Genomic DNA, 17693 nt, shown 5'->3' on the forward strand with positions numbered 1-17693 from the left:
TGTCGCCCCGAGGCATGGTCATCACAATTCCAAGAGAGGTGGAAATAAAAGTGCACTGAGGACACAAAGGCTTTTGGACACTTCTGGAGAAATTAGCCTACCAGCTTACCGATGGTCAACAACCTTGGCTCAGCAACAAACAGCCCCCACCACCTGGACTACTCTTCCAAACGACTTGATCCCATACATCACAATTCATCTCACCATTTCTCTGTACAGTATTGACATTACACTGACAAATGAATGTGAAATAGACAGTTTAGCTGTAATGATTCCAGGGGAGCAATCTAAAAAGCAGGCGAGCAAAAGGGAAAACCTACCTCCAACCTACAAACCTTACATGCATCATCTCAGCCTTAACATTCTCAGATAGCATAGCCATATTTTCAGAAAAATGGGAGATGCAACATGTGTTGACTGAGGTCTGGTCTATATGGAAAGTCACATTGTCCATTTTATTTTTCTCCTTCAGCTCCAAGCTGATATTATATATACAGTCTCTCCCCCTACACACATATGTCAATATGTTTGGTCTTTGCTGGGAGGAATGTGCCCTGAGGCTCCCATATAAAATTAGCAGACCATTCCCATGTTGGCTCCCTTTCATGCCCCCACTTGCAAAGCGGCCAACGCCACTGTATCAATAATTCAGCCACAATTTAGTTGTAGTTGGGCCACATGTTACGGGTCAGTTGCAACGGCCGCTGTTGCCAAAGTATGCCTGATATGTCGAATGGGCTTGTTGGAGGTTTGTGGTCAAATGGCCTGTTGTCCTACCACTGTGGTTTGACTATAGGCCTGAAAATATTCATCAATACACCAGTAGTGCTCAAAGAAAATGCTACTGAAGAAAAAGTCACTATTAAAACTGTTGACAGCATGTTCTGTGGATCCAGGGTAACAGGGACACAGATTCTGGAAAAGGATGATGCTGATTAATTTTATAAATTGTAAATTAAATGCTTTAAGCACCACAAATTAAATTTGATCCACTGTCATTTCAGGCAAAAATCTCAGTTATGGATAGCTCAAACTCTGGGCAAATAAAACTAAATCTAGATAACACTAAAAACAAATGAAATCATTCGCATTTGGTTTTAAGCATGTTTTGTTTTCTGATGCGGAGGAAGTGATGTATGGTCTGCCCCAGTCCTTTCAGAATGATGACGAGGAGGAAGAAGGTAGCATCAGCAGTGATAGCCTCCATTTAGGAAAAAACTAAGAAAATAAAGCAATTTACAGAACTGTAACCCCTGTGGAGCACCAAACGCTAAATAATGGCATTTTTGAGTAAGCCCGTGGTGAAGTGAGCCTAGAAACAAAAGGAACAAAAGAAAGTCTTGGGTTCAAGAGGTTCAACTTTATTGAACCAAAATCCAAACAAAAATATGTCACTGGCTTTCTCTATCAAAAATCTGTAAGTACAGTAGCTACTTTTAACTTACTTTTAAGTATTTTTCCCATACAGTGCAGCTCTAGCGATATGTGAGGCCATCAAACTCATCCTAAACAACCACATGTGTGTTTTGAGGATTCATCCATAGTATCCAGCAGCCTTAAACAAGTCTTCGGGGGTCCTCTCCCCCGCATGCATCCCACCAACACTGCTGGATGTCTGCCCTCATGTCTTAAGCCAGCCTTGGGGTGGTGGAGCTGCTAATCTCGCACTATAGCTAAAATGGAAATCCAAATGTGTATGTGCATGTGCATGCTGGATGGGAGGAAGGGGCTGGGAGAGGAGAGAAGTGGCTGCCCTTGCACCTTGGCGAGATGAAAAGCCCTCAAAGCCTGAAGAGGAGGAAAACACTGTCAGGGCAGAAGTCAAACTCCCAAGGCCATCAGAGAGAGAGAGAGGAAAATCTACCAAACTTTCTCCCCCCTCAGGCAGATTGTGTATGTGGTCAAACTCAAGACCTGGTCTGAAAACTCTGAGTTACTGTATATGGAATGTATATTCACTGCTATTGCAAACTTCTGGGTAACTTGTGAAAGGCTGCCAGACTGCAGTGAGCTGGTTCTGTCTTTAGTATTTCACTGTATGTTGAGTCTGACAGATGGCCTTCTTAAGATTTCCAGTACTGTTTTATTAATTTGCCTAAGGCAGGCGTAATTTATTTGCATCATGTAGTATATTTACACACGCTGATTATAAAATGTTACTCTCTTAATGGTTGTTCCATTTGCACCAAAAACAAATCTGCAGTAATTATTAGTGCTATAAATCACATTACTCACACAATTTGACAAGAATTTTCCCATGATAATCATATTTTTTCCATAAAGGAGAACCTGCCACTGTTTTTATAGACAACTGAGACCTTAGTATAAAAAAGGCAGTGACATGAGCCTTAAAATGTATTGTCTATATATGCTTCTTACTATAAAAAATTTAGTTCTTCATGATCACAACATAACCTGGTTTTCAGGTACTTCAGTCTGAAACAACCAGTTGAAGTTAAACTGCAAGAAAGGAGAAGTAGTTTTAGCATGACGTGTCTGGAGTATAAGAAGGAAGGACCTATGCCTTAGTATCACACCCATGCCAGAGTTTGATAACACATCACAGGAAAGCACATCATGACATATTGCATCATCATTATTGGTCACACCCCTTTAGTAATTAGGGTTCAAGACACTGAAGTGAAAATTTAACATTTGTTAATGGTCACTGCTTATCTGGCATACTGTAAGTATTCTTTAAAATTTAATTGTAACTCTTATAAGCTCTTATAGCTGGAATGTGAAGAATCAGTATGGCATAAATGTAACTTCTGTTTGAAACAAGAAAGTGGTAAGGGCACTTTATTGTATTTAAAATGCTTACTTATTCATAACTTCCCATCCACCCAATGACTTCAACCTCAATCCTTTATTGGACTAATTTACATAATCTTCAAACTTCCTCAGATGCAGTAGAAATGCAAACAAGAATGCAGAAAGCGACTTTTACGGTCCCTGATGTAGTGTGTGAGTTTAGCTCCAAAAGGGCCATTATGTTATCACACCAGCACAAAAAGAAACAACTCAAAAAAAAGGAAACTGATGACATAATTGTTAACAGAGCCCTCGAATTACTATAACAGAGAAATGGCGTGCAAGAAAAATTTTCCCAACATTTTAGGACTTATTCTGTGCCCCTCTCCCAAATTACTTCATAAATACTTAACCACTCACTTGCTTTAGTGTTAAAAACCTAAAATTTAAAATTCATGCCTCCAGCCCTGGCAATGTTGACCATAATAATTTCTTTGTCCGTTTTCTGTGTTTTCCAGAAACTACAGTAAGTTCACCCATTTACAACAATCAATACAGAGTCAAGAGAAAAAAAAAATCCACTGCAGATGCCTGAACAGCTGATGCTGGAGGTTAAGTGTTCACATAGAGGTATGTGAGCTAGAAAAAAAAAGAAGCAAAAAGCACAGGAGTGATCTATGTCCTTAAGCACCTCTGTGTGCTTTGCAGGCACTCTTGATGAGTTGCTGCTGTGATTGGGTGGGAAAAAAAGTCTTAAGTGATGTGGCCCTCTAGTCACCTGACCATCAACATGGCGTGTCTGCTATTGCCAGCCCCTAGCTTGCCTCAGTCTGCATGGCACGGCGACGTATTGCACAGGTATAGGGCAGTCAGTAGTTATTCATCATCCATAATGTTAATGATTACAGCATGTCGATAACAAACCCAGGAGTTAAATGAGTTTGTGCACTCAGCTACGCCTGCGCCTCGGCAGTTCAAGGTCACTTCTACCCGTCATTGACAGGAGGGATGATTCCCGGGCCAGGCTGCAAGCACACACATCTTGACTCAAGGTCAAGTGTGCGACTATTTAGAACAAATAGATACATAAAACACTCAATCTTGTGCGTGGGTTAAGTATGGGCCAGGACCTTGGGCTGGGATAAAGTTGGCCGGCAGCTCGTATATTTCGTCCTGTACTTGTATTTCAGCTTGACACTTTGTCACCCCACACCTAATCCCCCCTCTGCCCGCTTTAACGTTTTGAAGTTCCTCATATGTGACTGAACGCAAAAAGTTAGCATTGATTTTTGTCATGTAAGAGCTCACCGGAGTGCAATGAGGACGGATCGTAAGCGTCTCAGGATGACAAACTGTGTTTATCATTCAGCCCGTTGGCCAGCTGAATTTCGACTCAGCAGCCTCCTTTAAGCTGCTCTGTCAAACATACCATGACCAAAGCTGCTATTCACCTATGGATGGTTGAAAAAACAAAAACATAGAGGCCCTTTGTGTTTGAGCAAGAGCAGGACAAGGCTAGGGCGCGTGGCGAGAGGATACACTTGATTTGGAGTCAGTTAGCAGCTCATGCCTATCGTAATGGACAATGGGGCAAGGGCAAGTGTCTCCCTCCCCTTAGCTTTCCTCTCTCCCTCTCCCTGTCTCTTGGCGTGCTTCCCCCAGGAGACACGAGCCGGGGGCTGGGTGCTCTGATGGCCAAGCGTGACATTTAAACCCCTGCCCTCCGGTAGCTTTAGGGGGGCTTTATGGAGGAGATGGGGGGGAGCAGAGAAGTCCATCTGAGCACAGAGAAAGAAAAAAGGGGGTACGGACAGAGGCTAACCCTATAAACCCCCTATCCCTCGATGCACAAGCACCCCACCCTCCCCTGCTTCCCCCTGCAGAAGCCCTCAGTGTGTCAGTGCGGTGGGGGCCCCATTGTGCGCGGGCCTGCCACTGAAGAAAAGGGCCCTTTGGTGGTAAACAATTCAGCTGTCCACTCTGATCACAATGGGGGCACATCCCATTGCTTTGAGCATCTGTTTCGAGTAGGTATTGGTCCCCTCGCCACTCTGCAGCGCTAACCATACATACCCGGTGAGCGACCAAATCCCTGAATCTGCTGGCCCACTACCACCTGCTCTCAGTCTCCCCTCCTTTTATCATTCCTTATTCGGATCAATACTGTTGACTCCACTGCAGTGTCTCTCAAAAGACAAGCTGAATAGCCTCATGTTGGCTGTTTAGTGGGATCTCATGCTTTTTAAATTGTATACAGTATGGAGGCCAACTTCACGAGCTGATTAAGGCATGCATGAGAAAGAAGATGCTTTTCTGTCAGGGCACAAGGCAGCAGGCGTTATCTATGAAGGCCTCATTCTTGCAGGTCATTCCATGGCTACTTATCGCCACCTTGTGGTTGTTCAGGATGTTTCATTCCTTCTTGTTAATTCATCCACTGCTGTTACAGTGAGGATTCTTACTCTCTGGAAACATACAGTGGTGGAAGAAGTACTCACATACTTAAAAACAGCAGTACGACAGTTTAAAATTACTCCAAGCAAAAGTTCTGTATTCAAAAGTTACTTGCTCCAACTGTCCTTTTGAATCTAGTCTTAAAACTTTGCCACTGCCTTCTATCAAATTAAATTTGAAACTATTCATATTTTGTACTGAACTGTAACTGCACTGTTTTTCTATCCCCCCATTTAATAGCTTTCATTCATTTTTTGCTTATTTTTATCTTCTATTTTATTTTATTCTTTATTACATCCTATTTATGTCTTTTGCTTTCGCCATGTGATTTAATGCCTTTTTATTTCTTATGTGCAACACTTTGAACTGGATTGTTGTTGAGAGATGATATATATATATATATATATTATATAGTCAAGCCCGAAATTATTCATACCCTCGGCAAATTCTGACTTAAAGTTACTGTTTTTCAACCAGCAAGTTATTTCTTGATCAGAAATGACACAGGCGTCTCCCAGAAGATAATAAGACGATGTACATGAGGAATCATTGTGGAAAAAGTATTACTCATCTTTTCTTGACATTTGAACAAAAAGTGGCATGTCCAAAATTATTCATACCCGTCTCAATAATCAATCGAAAAGCCTTTATTGGCTATTACAGCAATCAAATGCTTGCTATAATTGCTGACCAGCTTTCTGCATATCTCCACTGGTATTTTTGCCCTTTCATCTTTAGCAATGAGCTCCAACTCTTTCAGGTTGGAGGGTCTCCTTACCATCACCCTGATCTTTAGCTCCCTCCCACAGATGCTCAATGGGATTTAAGTCAGGACTCTGGATGGGCCACTGCAAAACGTTAATGTTTTTGTTTGCAAACCATTTCTTCACCGCGTTTGCTGTGTGTTTTGGGTCGTTGTCGTGCTGAAATGTCCACTGGTCCCCACTGGTCTGCAGACTGCCTGATGTTGTTGAGAATTATATTATATTGCTCTTTTTTCATGGTGCCATTTACTGTGATTAGGTTCCCTGGTCCACTGGCTGAAAAACAACCCCAAAACATTAGGTTCCCACCACCATTTGACAGTGGGGATGGTGTTCTTAGGGTTGAAGGCTTCTCCTTTTTTTAACATCAGGCTACATCATTGTGGCCAAACAATTCAATTTTTGTTTCATCTCACTATAAAACAGAAGACCAGAAGTCAAGTCAAATTTATTTATAAAGCACATTTAAAACAACTTCTGCTGACCAAAGTGCTGTACACATGGAATCAATTAATCAGAATAAAACAACAAGATAATAAAATACAACAGAAATTAAAATAGTGGAACAGCCAATGTAACCTGCTTATTCTGTGTTGAAAGCTAAAGAGAACAGGTGTGTTTTTAGCCTGCTTTTAAATTGATCTACAGATTGTGCAGATCTAACATGGAGATCTAAGGGGTAGGCTATTCCACAGCCGTGGTCCTACCATGTCTTCTTTGTCCAGATGAGCATTTTCAAAGGCCAAGTAGGCTTTTGTGTGCCTTATCTGGAGAAGCGGTGTCCTCCTTGGTCTGCGTCCGTTGAACCAAGCGGTGTGCAGTGTCCGTTGGACTGTCTGCCTTGAGATGTTGCCACCAGAAGAGCCCAGATTCATCAGGATGGCCTCGGTGGTGATCCTTGGATTCTTTTTTACCTCTCTCACTATCCTCCTGGTCAGCACAGGTGTCACTTTTGGCTTCCGACCACGTCCTCAGAGATTTTTCACAGTGTGGAACGTTTTGTATTTTTTAATAATACTTCAAAACATTTAGATATGGTCTTATAGCCTGCAGGTCCTCAGTGAGCTCCATTGTCTTAGCCATGACTGTCCACAAACCAACAGCAGAGAACTTCTGATTTTCACCTGTTGAGTTGATTAAGACAGCTGTTCCCAATGATGCCTCTTGTACATCGTCTTATTATCTTCTAGGAGACGCCTGTGTCATTTCTAATCAAGAAACAACTTGCTGGTTGAATAAAAGTAACTTTAAGTCAGAATTTGCCAGGGGTATGAATAATTTTGGGCTTGACAGTATATGTCATAAAATCGAAGACTAATCTGCAAAGTAACTAAATGTAGTGGAATAACATGCGCAATATTCCCCTCTGAAATGCAGTGAAGTAGAAGCATGTAGTAGAGTAAAAGGAAAAAAACTGACAGTCCAGTACTTAGTTACTTTTAACTTTGGTAACATACCATGTGCTGCAGTAAGTGCAGTAAGAATGTTTAATCCTTTTAGGCTTTTATTTAAAAAAAATCGGAATTCACTTAATGCTTGTTTTAACCTGCTTATATTTTTTCCAGAAAATATTTGAATGACATATTTTCTGGATTTCTCCAACACCTCTGGCCACTCACTACCCGATTCCAAAGGGTTAACAGGGATTGGTGTACTCTGCAGGGGAAGTGCTAATCAGCTCGGAAACATTTGCTGCCCTTCTGGCAATGTCAAAGGGGTCATGGTCCCTAAGCTGGATGTCCACTCCATCCCTTGCTCCTCCCCCTCCTGCTGTATAGCCCAGCCCCCCCTGGGGCCTATAGGCCCTGCAGGCACAATCACCGCACGGCGACTATAGGCGCACAGAAGCTGGCGTTAATCTATATGGAGCCCTGGGATGGACTGCGGCTGTCTGTCCATCAGTGTGTCTTGCCTTGACCATACCCAGGCGGCCCTGGACCTAAGCTATTGACTCAGACAGGCCAAACCCAGATTTCTGATTGGTCTGCAGAGGCATCCAACGGGCCCCTCCTGCTGTTTGGCCAGCTGATTGATCTGTTAACACTGGCCGCTGGACGTGTGTCCCTGAATTTAATTTCAGAATTCATTTCTGGGAGACGTGTGTGTACAGAAATGATGTAGAGTCCCAGGATCCGAGTGAAGGACTGAGGGTGGACGCAAAATAAAATTGCAATTTAGATTCATTTCTCCCCTCCATTGTTAGAAATCTGGAACGTGCTTTGACGGAAACACTAGTCTACAATTAAAACATAGTCTTATGTTGTTTTTTCATTTTCAACTAAGATGTTATTGAAAGTGGTCCATTATCAAGTCTTTGTGCCTTCATGTCTCCAAGGGTGACACTGTGGGTGCTAGATGAGACAATTTCTCCAAATGTGTATTTTCCAGCGTACATTTCTTTTTATTTTCAATGCCATTGGATACTTTTTGCCTTTTGGGCGCTATATATTGGTTCATTCCTGTGATAAAGTGTTTATAATGTCTATAGCAGAGACACTAGTTATCTACATGACTAGACCTGTAGAGGTGCCTTTACCGTCATTGCATTTCATCACATCAATACCCACAGAACCCCCTGCTGTCAAAATAATAAAAAGTGTTGAAAAATGCCACTGGAGTCGGGCTGTGAGGTGAGGCAACCCTGATTAATTTCACAGCTCATAAAGCTTACAGTCAGTGTGCTGGTATGTGGGTATTGTCCAGCATGGATTTCCCAGTCCATTCTGCTTTACGCTTCTTCGTTATCAGAAATACCCATAAAAAACACACAGACAATGAAACAAATGTGGTGGAGAAGACAATGCCCGTGTTAGGAAGTGAGGGCTGATTTGATGGAGTCTCTCTTGCTCTCCCCCCTCTGGCCTGCTGCAGACAGAGAGGTGGGGGCTGCTTGGATATGCATCACAAAGGCTTCCTGCAGTATTGATCCGCAGTGAGTTAAGGCAGTCTATCAGCAAATGTCCCTGTCTCTGGGAAAAAACAATAGGAGATTAAAAACACACAGCTTGCCGGGCGGGAGGCTGCTGATGGGCCCTTATCTGGGCCCAAAGGTCACTGTGTACAGATATAATCCACTTTCACTTAACAGCTTCATTTAAGGCATCTCACATGCAAATGGTGGCATTTCTGGGTCTATTCAAAGATGGAGGTTTGTTTTTCAAGAGACAGGTGAAGTTGAATTTTCTTTCCCAGAGGCAGAGCAGGAGGTTTTTGCTGGCAGGAAGCTGAAACTGTTAAATCTTTAAACCGTAGAAGACAACTGTATTTCCTCTTTACAAAACAAGAGGCAAGCACAGGTGTCTGACAGTGTCTTAATGCTGATGGAAGCAGCTGCTGAGCATTACAACCGTATGGCCTCCAGAGCTGCTTTACACTCATCAATTCACTTTCTTCCAGAGCATAGGATATAAAAAAAGATAAAATGTCAAAAATTAAACACACACATACTGTACACAGACAAATCAGAATTAAACGACTGCATGTAAAAACTCACCTACACTCAAAATGTACACATTCTCACCACTACTCACACCATTTTGCGAGCTGTGCGGCACAAGGGAATAACCAAATCCTCTGCATACATTTATAATAAAAAATTATATTAATAAAACACATCACTTTTACAAGCATTTATCTGCCCAAACAAAATCATCCAAATACTTGAAAGGAGATAATCCTTTCCTCCTAACTCGATTAGTGACATTGATGCTCCTTAAAGTACTTTGCTAGAACACTTGTTTGTGCTATAAACTGTGACACCAGGCAACACTGGATGCATTTATGTATTTTATTCAATTATGAAATCTGCCATTTAAACAAGTAACTCAGAATGCTAACATCAAAACAAACAGCCATTAGATCAACTTAATAAATCATTAATACATTTGTTCACCAGTATTCCAACTTATATTTGCATTGCATTAAAATAAATTGTAGAGCAAACAAACAGTTATATCACAAATGAATGCTAAAAGGGATGTGGGATTCCCTTTAAAAACAGCTATGTAACATGTCAATTGAAACTTAAAAAAATGTCAATGTAAATCAATAGAGCAGTGCTGCTGTGGTAACAGCGGGTGTGAGGTCAGAAGCGTTCCTTGGGCTCGCTGAATTTGCGTTTCTTCTTAGGAGCGGAGGTAGACAGCGTTTCCTGGCTGTTTGGGATGTCATACTGAGAAACCTGAAAGCAGCAGAAGAAACAAAAGTCAACCACAGAATTTCTACAGACAACATCCCACTCTGAAACCAAAGTGATCAGTGCTGACTCATCTGTGAAACAAACAGGGTTCCTACGCATTTTCCATTTCAAAATTCATCATAAATCTCAAAACACATTTTCAGGCAGAAGAACAGCAGTTTTATCACCCTAAAACAAAGAAGTCTTTTCCGCAACAAATACAAATACTGCATGTTGAATGAAGTGATCCGGGGCTGCATACTAGTGTCTTACATAATAGATTAAAAAGTGCTTTATTATTCGCTAGCTGCATTTACAGCTTTATGTTTATATTAGGATCAGATCAGAGTTTATAAGTGCAGTAAGGATGAGTTTCTCACCACTTTATCCTTCATAGCTGTCAGCTTCTTGTTGTTCACAGTCAGGTTTGTCTCCTGCCCACACACATACATACACACATCAAATACATCCATAAGAGACAATCTTCTGCTGTGCTAATCAGCCGCAGTGGTGTAGTTTACCCAAATACCCAAATACCCAAATAGCCCAGTTGTAAGTCAATGCATATAAACATCCTAAAAGATTTAAAATAACCTGAGGGAAATCATATTTAATTGTGGAAAGTCTAGTTAAATTAAATGGCTTACCACATTTATGAAATAATCACTGCCTCAAAGAAAGAAACATGTAAATCTTACTTTTAGGTCAAAACACTGCCAACTCAAAAGAGCATTATGGGTACAATGTGGCTAACCTATGCTCAATCATAGAGACATCAATTCTGCTAATTGGTTGATTAACAAAGCAAAGAGACTTAATGACAGGTGAATAATGTTTAAGTGGTCTCAGGTCATCTAGCTGTACAAGTGTAAGGAGAGAATTGGTGGCTGTTGAGTTTTGAGTGGCTGACTGACCGTAGTGGACTTGATAATCCGTCCACTCCTGGTCCTCTTCCGGGCCACCTCCATGTCGGAGGTCTTCTTCACCAAAGTGTCGAGCTGAGAGGGGACAGATGGCCTGTAACGCTACCGACCATTAAGTGCACTTGAAGTGGCACTTTGCTTCATGTTTACGCAGAGCCTGCAGTCGTTATGCTTTTTCAGACTGCTAAGAAACTCTTAACATTTCTTTTGAGTTGGTGACGCCTTGTCTATACATATATACTTAAACCAGTTATGAAAAGATTTTTATCATTGTGTCTCTGCTCCCATCAGTCATTACAAAAACAAACATTGAATGCAAGAAGGGATGGATCCCCAGTAAGCCCAGACCAACAACGGCAGACAAAAACTGGTCTTCCACTTCTTAACAAAAACCTTATTCCCTTCTTTTTTTAATACCTTTAACTTTGTTACATTTACTTGCTTTTGATTAGGATAATCTCCAATTTTTTGTTTTGGTTCCTCACCACCAATATCCACTTGACAAGGAAGAATGATGAATCAAGCTACTGGGATTAGAGTATATTAATGTAATGTAGCAGAAGCTAGAAATTATGTGTTGAGGTCTGTTTAGAAAAGGCCACACCTACCTCTGTGGCTTCCTCACAACTCTCGATCTTCTCATGACAGCTCATCTGGATCTCTTGAGTTCACAAAAAAAATTGCTTTTTTGTGTTTATTTTAGATTTCGCAGTTTAATAATTGAAACATCATGAAATCACAACTCAATGGGAAATTATGTAAAACCAACAACAAAGATATCTGCCACTGAATTTTATTTCAAGGGTATTCAACTCCAGGTGAGGCCTTTAGTTGAAATTATGACACTGTCAGTTTTTTTTAAGGACCTGATAATAACCTTTTATATATATATATTTCTACTTGCCTATAAGAATAACTACTTTAATAATTCCCATGGGGCCATTTTTCTTACTATGTACACAGTTCAAGTGAAATGTGAGGAGGATTTACCAGTGTTGTCAAAGTCCGTGTTCTCGTAGTCAGGTTTCTCCCCATCTTCAATCATATGACTCTAAAGATTAAAACATGTTATCTGAACACCGTGATCACACAGTCAGCATACTGACCACATCAACCAACTGCTTTTGATAACACAAACGTCTGACCTGTAGCCTCACTTGCATTTGCAACATTTAGGCATTTCTCAATTCACTTGTAAATAACAAAGCTGTTCAACACATTGCACTCTGTCTTACATTGTGTTACAATAAAACTAAATTCACACAATATTGTCTTTTGTGAGGGTTAAGAATCATTACATCTTGAATCAAATCAAACCTTTTTGAGTCATCACTTCTTGGTGTTTTTTAAGCTCTTTTATCATTAATTTGATTACACTGATCACTTTGCCCTGCTGAGTGTGAACAAGCTTTATGTCTGAGTTGTTTATGTACTGACCTGCAACAGGACGCCCTCCTCCTCCATCTTCAGAACCCACTTCTCCGTCGCATGAACACTCTCCTCCACCTGCAGACATTTAGCAACATGCATAGCTCAGCTGTCAATCACATATCAGCTCTTGAAAGTGCTGACTGCAGTAAACCTTGGTGAGTAGGAGACAAAGGCCATTCAATTGTCCATTAAAGACAGTGAATATAAAAAAAGAACGAGGAGTTACTAAACTCTAACATATTTATTAGAGCACATTTAAAAGGTTTTACAATGCCTCACTGCCTACTTCAAGTGAGGTTTAACATTTTATTTCTGTCCCTTTGTCTCAAGCTTTCTTTAATTCACCTGCTCCAGCCTCTGTCTCTCTGTGGCCATGTCCAACTTCAGAGTGTGGAAGGGAGTGGTCACCTCGCCCATGGCGAGTTTGACCGGCTCCTTCTCAAATTCCATGGTGTCGCCGTCTGCCTCTTTGAAGCCCGGCGGCTGGTAGTCCTGAGGAGTGGCTGGAAAACAGACAAACAAACAGATGGAAAGAGAAACAAACAGTGAGACAGAGACAAACAAAACCTGAAGAAGAATGGGACTGGTCATGTATAAATTCGACAGGCTGACCAATCCCAACCCGGTACAAACACACTTTCTAATTCTAGCACATTTCTTCCCACTCTGATCAAAGCAGTGCATGATTTTACAAGCAAAGAATTTAGTATGTATATCCTTGTGGTCTTGTCTGCTGAGTGTAACTTCAAAACTTTAATGTTTTAACAACAACTGTCAAAGAGAAATGTCATCTGACTCTTCAGTACTTGTAACAACCGTTACAAACATACTCTGTACATGAGGAATTACTTGTCTTTACAGCCTAAAATTTTAACTCCTGTTAGCAAAGACAGATAACTATAAGGCCACGTGCCTTGTGAATCTCAGCAGAATCAATTTGTAGATCTTTGTGATAAAATCTCAAAATTTTCAAAATAAAAATGGGCAGTAAAAAAAATGTTAATCTGAGGAGATAGGTGATAAACTGCAGCCTAGACACGTTTAAGTACACTTAAATATAGCAGCACATGTTTGTGTCTGATGTGTGACTTATTTCATCTCCTTTTGAAACTGGTGGTCTTTCAGCAAGACACTCAAGTCAGATTAGAGCATCAGCTAAAATGTGACAAATGCATATAGGCTTTGATCAAAGCTGCAGCACATGTAAGAGTTCAAGCAGCGCAGCTCACGACATTTATAAAAAACAAATCTAGTCAGTGTAATATTAAACATGTGCAAAGCATTAACATCTTTAGCTCGTTTTACTTTACTGCACTTGTAGAAATCTTAACTATGGTGGGCTTCTGTGTGTTTGCGTGTCTTACCATTGTCATAGTAAGCCAGCTTCATGTTGAGGCAGACATTGTCTGGCAGAGGACCCAGATTCTGCATCAGAGTGTAGAGCTTCCTCACCAGCAAGATGCTGGCCTTCCTAGTGTTGCCGCACGGCATTGACACCTTGTTGTTGTTGTTGTTGCTGATGAAGAAAAGAGGCAGGATGAGAAGTGAACACAAACCATCAGCCCAGTGCTGCTTAAATATCTGATCCTTCAGTCACTATGCCAGGTAAACATTATATTAAGGTTTTTGGTATGTTCTGTGAACCATGTTGGATTAGAAAGTTCAGTCACCCTTTACAGGTGCCTAGGTGGCAGGGGCCTGTTCATGACTGGAGAATCTGAAACTACTCTGACTTTTAACACTCCACCTGTTAAATGCTGTTGTAGCACAGTGTTGCTGCAAGTACAAGTCGCTGAATGAAATATGGGACCTTTTCAAGTCTGCTAGGTCCATCATTCAAACATAGTTTATGGCAAAGTATCCAAACTACATAACTTCATTTTAAATCATTTTAAATTATAGTAAATGCTTAGCTACGGTAGAAACCTAGTTACATTACATGCTTGAGTTTCCACACTTACTATATCAAGTGTGCCATGCTGAAATGTGTATGTAACGATAAAATGAGGTTACAGAGTAAATTCTATTGTTTTATATTCCAACTTCTGAACCACTTGTGAATTTAAGGAATAAACCATGTTAAAGGGGTTAATTCATGCTCAGTCACAATTAGACCAAAAGGCAAGTCACTTACTGGGATGCGAGTGTAAAACCAATTTAGAGATTATCCAAACTTGTATTTTCTTTTAGTAAAAAGTGAAAGAAAACATACCTTTCAAAGTCCATTTCTGCTCCTTTTGCAGTGTACTGGATCCTAAACTGGTAAAACTCAGTCACTTTCTGAAAACAAGACAATAAACAGCTTGTTATTTCTACATCTCTATAGCAGCAAATTATTGTTCAACATCAATGGCAAGAAGACATCCTGGGGGTTACCTGGGGGTTCTCTGGGTCAGTGTAGATCTAAAAAAGGACAAAACATAAGCATCATGATTATTTCTGGATGTCTTTCAGGCCTTATAGAAAAGACTAAATGCTACACAACATCAGCTCAAAACTGAGTCTAGTTAAAGCTTATCTCTTTGCTACTGTGATGTTCCCAGGCAGGCTCCTAAGCCCAATGTGTTTATCACAATTAAACGTTCAAAAAGACAACACATAAGCAGTCAAATATGAACAAAATACTTACAGACATAATTACTGTCCGCAGCTGGTGGGGGAAAAATGACAAAAACTTTGACCACATTTGTTTTTATCAGACAGGGGTAAAAATGTGAATACGGACTTACTCTGCTTGTTATGTTAAATTAATTCACCACTTAATTAAATCTATTTTTAATGAAGCAGACGAACATGGCAAATTGTCTGATTGATAGAAAAGGTTGAAAATGACTCACATACTTCTTCTGGATAGCATCAAAGCAACCCTGCATCCTGGAAGAATTTACAAAACACACATCTAAGTATCAGGTTTTCAAATCCTCCAACATTGTCCCACATACAGAATGAGCCCTAAATCATCGTCATAATGTTATTTGTTATTTGGTGTAAGTGTACTGCATGTGATTTGATATAATGTGAAATAGTGTAGACTGTAGCTAGAGGCATAAAACAGATTTGCCAGTAATACATACAAGAATAAAATAAGGAAAAATATACAAATTAGTGAAATGTCTATACAAAAAGGACTGTTGAAACTGCAATAATAAAATGACCCCTTTTTAAGGAAAATTTCAACATGATAGTAAGAAATAATTTGTATTTTCTTAAATCTTACTCTCTTTACTCAAAAATATAAACAGCTTATTTTTGTGTGAAACTGAAATTGTGTTACTTGCATTCATAAAAAGTTCCACAAATCATTCCACACCGATTTAACAAAAAAATCTCACCTCTGCCCTTCCCCTTATACAATACCAGCAACTATTAAGAAAAATATCAATATACAGATTGTGTTTTCAGAGATCTCTTACAGTTACTTTTATTGAGCTTTTATTTATTGTTTGATCAAAAATATTGTTATATTTAACTCTGTCACTATCACCCTGCCTGATCCATGTTATGACTCAAACAAACATCATATTTCAACAGGAATTATGTCCCCAAAATGTTGTTTTGTGACCCTGATCAAAGATCAAAGGTGGCCAACAAGTTGTTGTTATTTACCATTGAACAATCTGACTGGCACCGGGACAGCTGCGCTCCTCTTTGAGGATCATCACTTTCTGATCTGTGGGAAGAAAAAAAAGGAATGTAAGAATCTAATTGTAAATATTTCCAAATGGTAAATTGACCTTGATAGCCACTGTGATGCGCGAACAAATACGTTCCCATGTGTAAACTAACCTTCTACATATTTGTTCCCATAGGCTTTCTCTGGGAAAAGGCCCCGGAGGTATGTGATGCCAGACACAGCGATGGCCAGAAGCTTCTTTATAACAACTAAGGACTGCTGCTCTGAGAGAACCTGATTAGGCAACAACTGAGTATCCTGTATGAATAAAAGAAATTTACTGAGTCCTGCTTAATTTACACAGTTAGCACAAACACTAGAAATCAGCCAACAGCTGCATTTGAGTAAACCTACAACATATTTCAACATATAAAAGAGTAAGTTACCCAAAAATCATCTAAGACAAATTTTTAAAAAAGCTAAATATTAATTATGTGAATGTTAATAATATGGTTTCTGATAAATATTGGTGTGAATAGTCCTTTTACAAAATCTGGGCTGCGAGAGCCCTCAAGCACTCATATTTATATAGTGAAATAGAGGTATAAGTTAACGTTACAGTAACTAAGCATGAAATAGAAACACTAAAGTACAACCTCAAAATTGTACTAATTTATACAAGTAAATGTAAAGTTACTTAAACTAAAACTGTAAAGCTACTTAAACTAAAACTGTTACAAATAACGTTACGGAAAAGAAAAATTTAAACTGTATAGTTTTGCACAGTTAGTTAACAAGCTAAAGTTAAATGTGTTCATCACAAAACATTTAATCTGCTTTAAGTTAGCTATCTCAGTCCAACAGTTAAGAGTAATTTTACCAGTGAAGTTCTCGCTTGTTGTACACAGGCCATTGCATCAGTGAGAGATAACAAAATAAAAGCTGCAAAAAAACACAAAGAAATTACCGGAGGAGTAACAAAGTAGCCAACAAGATGGTTTTAGATAGTTTAGTACCATTATATTACATTAAAAACTACAACCAGAGACGTTTTTGCTGCAACAAAGTTAATGTTAATAACTTCAGGTTGAGCATTAGGTAACGTTAGCTTATTTTTCTATTTCTGTCACCCTGAGATTGAGCCATCTCTCTGTATTGCTGCTAACCGAGGCTGTTGACAATGAGCTTGTACTTACATAGTAACAATAAAATACAATTTTCCAAAACAATACAGTACAATCCCTGTTTTTTAAGATCTGCAAGCAAGCTAAGCTAAGCTAGGTATTAATGTAAAACAACCGTTCCCGCTAATTGTTTGATTGACGGGCAAGAACAGTTAAACAAGTAGCCAATCACTGAGCAGGGAGCTTGTCCAATGTGTAAAATGGCTGCCGTTCCTCTCTTAAAACTAGTTGTGGTGTATTAATTCATTCATTCACACAGGACGGAGTGCAATACATTTAAAGTTAAAAAAAAACATACGTGTTGCATCGATATTGTATATTTTCTGTTGTCAGGTGCTTTGTGTTGTTGCAGCGCGGCCCCCGCATCGCCCCCAGTCTCCACTTTGTAAAATC

The 17693-nt window shown here is 39.8% G+C and overlaps 1 protein-coding gene across 5 annotated transcripts; it reads right to left on the reverse strand.

The window, feature by feature from the left end:
- Positions 1-1340: 1340 nt before the first annotated feature.
- Positions 1341-17689, reverse strand: hormad1 (HORMA domain containing 1). 5 transcript variants are annotated; one of them, XM_046044629.1, is made up of 16 exons: positions 17599-17689; positions 16997-17058; positions 16290-16434; positions 16110-16173; positions 15341-15377; positions 15133-15153; positions 14880-14906; positions 14716-14783; positions 13868-14019; positions 12849-13006; positions 12510-12578; positions 12063-12123; positions 11681-11733; positions 11064-11147; positions 10530-10583; positions 9746-10152 (listed from the first exon to the last, which is right to left on the reverse strand). In XM_046044629.1, the coding sequence occupies exons 2-16, from the start codon at positions 17027-17029 to the stop codon at positions 10057-10059; spliced, it is 1122 nt and encodes a 373-aa protein (XP_045900585.1). In that variant the 5' UTR covers positions 17030-17058; positions 17599-17689; the 3' UTR covers positions 9746-10056. The 5 variants fall into 5 exon arrangements, with proteins under 5 accessions (XP_045900587.1, XP_045900585.1, XP_045900586.1 ...); XM_046044630.1 differs by lacking the exon at positions 17599-17689 and adding an exon at positions 17473-17491; XM_046044628.1 differs by lacking the exon at positions 17599-17689 and adding an exon at positions 17313-17463.
- Between the last annotated feature and the right edge of the window lie 4 nt (positions 17690-17693).

The sequence above is a fragment of the Micropterus dolomieu genome, linkage group LG03 (genome assembly GCF_021292245.1).
Source record: "Micropterus dolomieu isolate WLL.071019.BEF.003 ecotype Adirondacks linkage group LG03, ASM2129224v1, whole genome shotgun sequence".
In the NCBI taxonomy this organism is placed as follows: Eukaryota; Metazoa; Chordata; class Actinopteri; order Centrarchiformes; family Centrarchidae; genus Micropterus; species Micropterus dolomieu.

Bases quoted from the DNA above. Each gene is read 5' to 3' on its own strand.
- hormad1 (XM_046044627.1), bottom strand. The intron at 13,007-13,867 runs GTAAGACACGCA...TCTGTTTTCCAG, and splicing joins GCTGGCTTACTATGACAATG to CCACTCCTCAGGACTACCAG. The intron at 10,584-11,063 runs GTCAGTCAGCCA...GTGTGTGGGCAG, and splicing joins GGATTATCAAGTCCACTACG to GAGACAAACCTGACTGTGAA.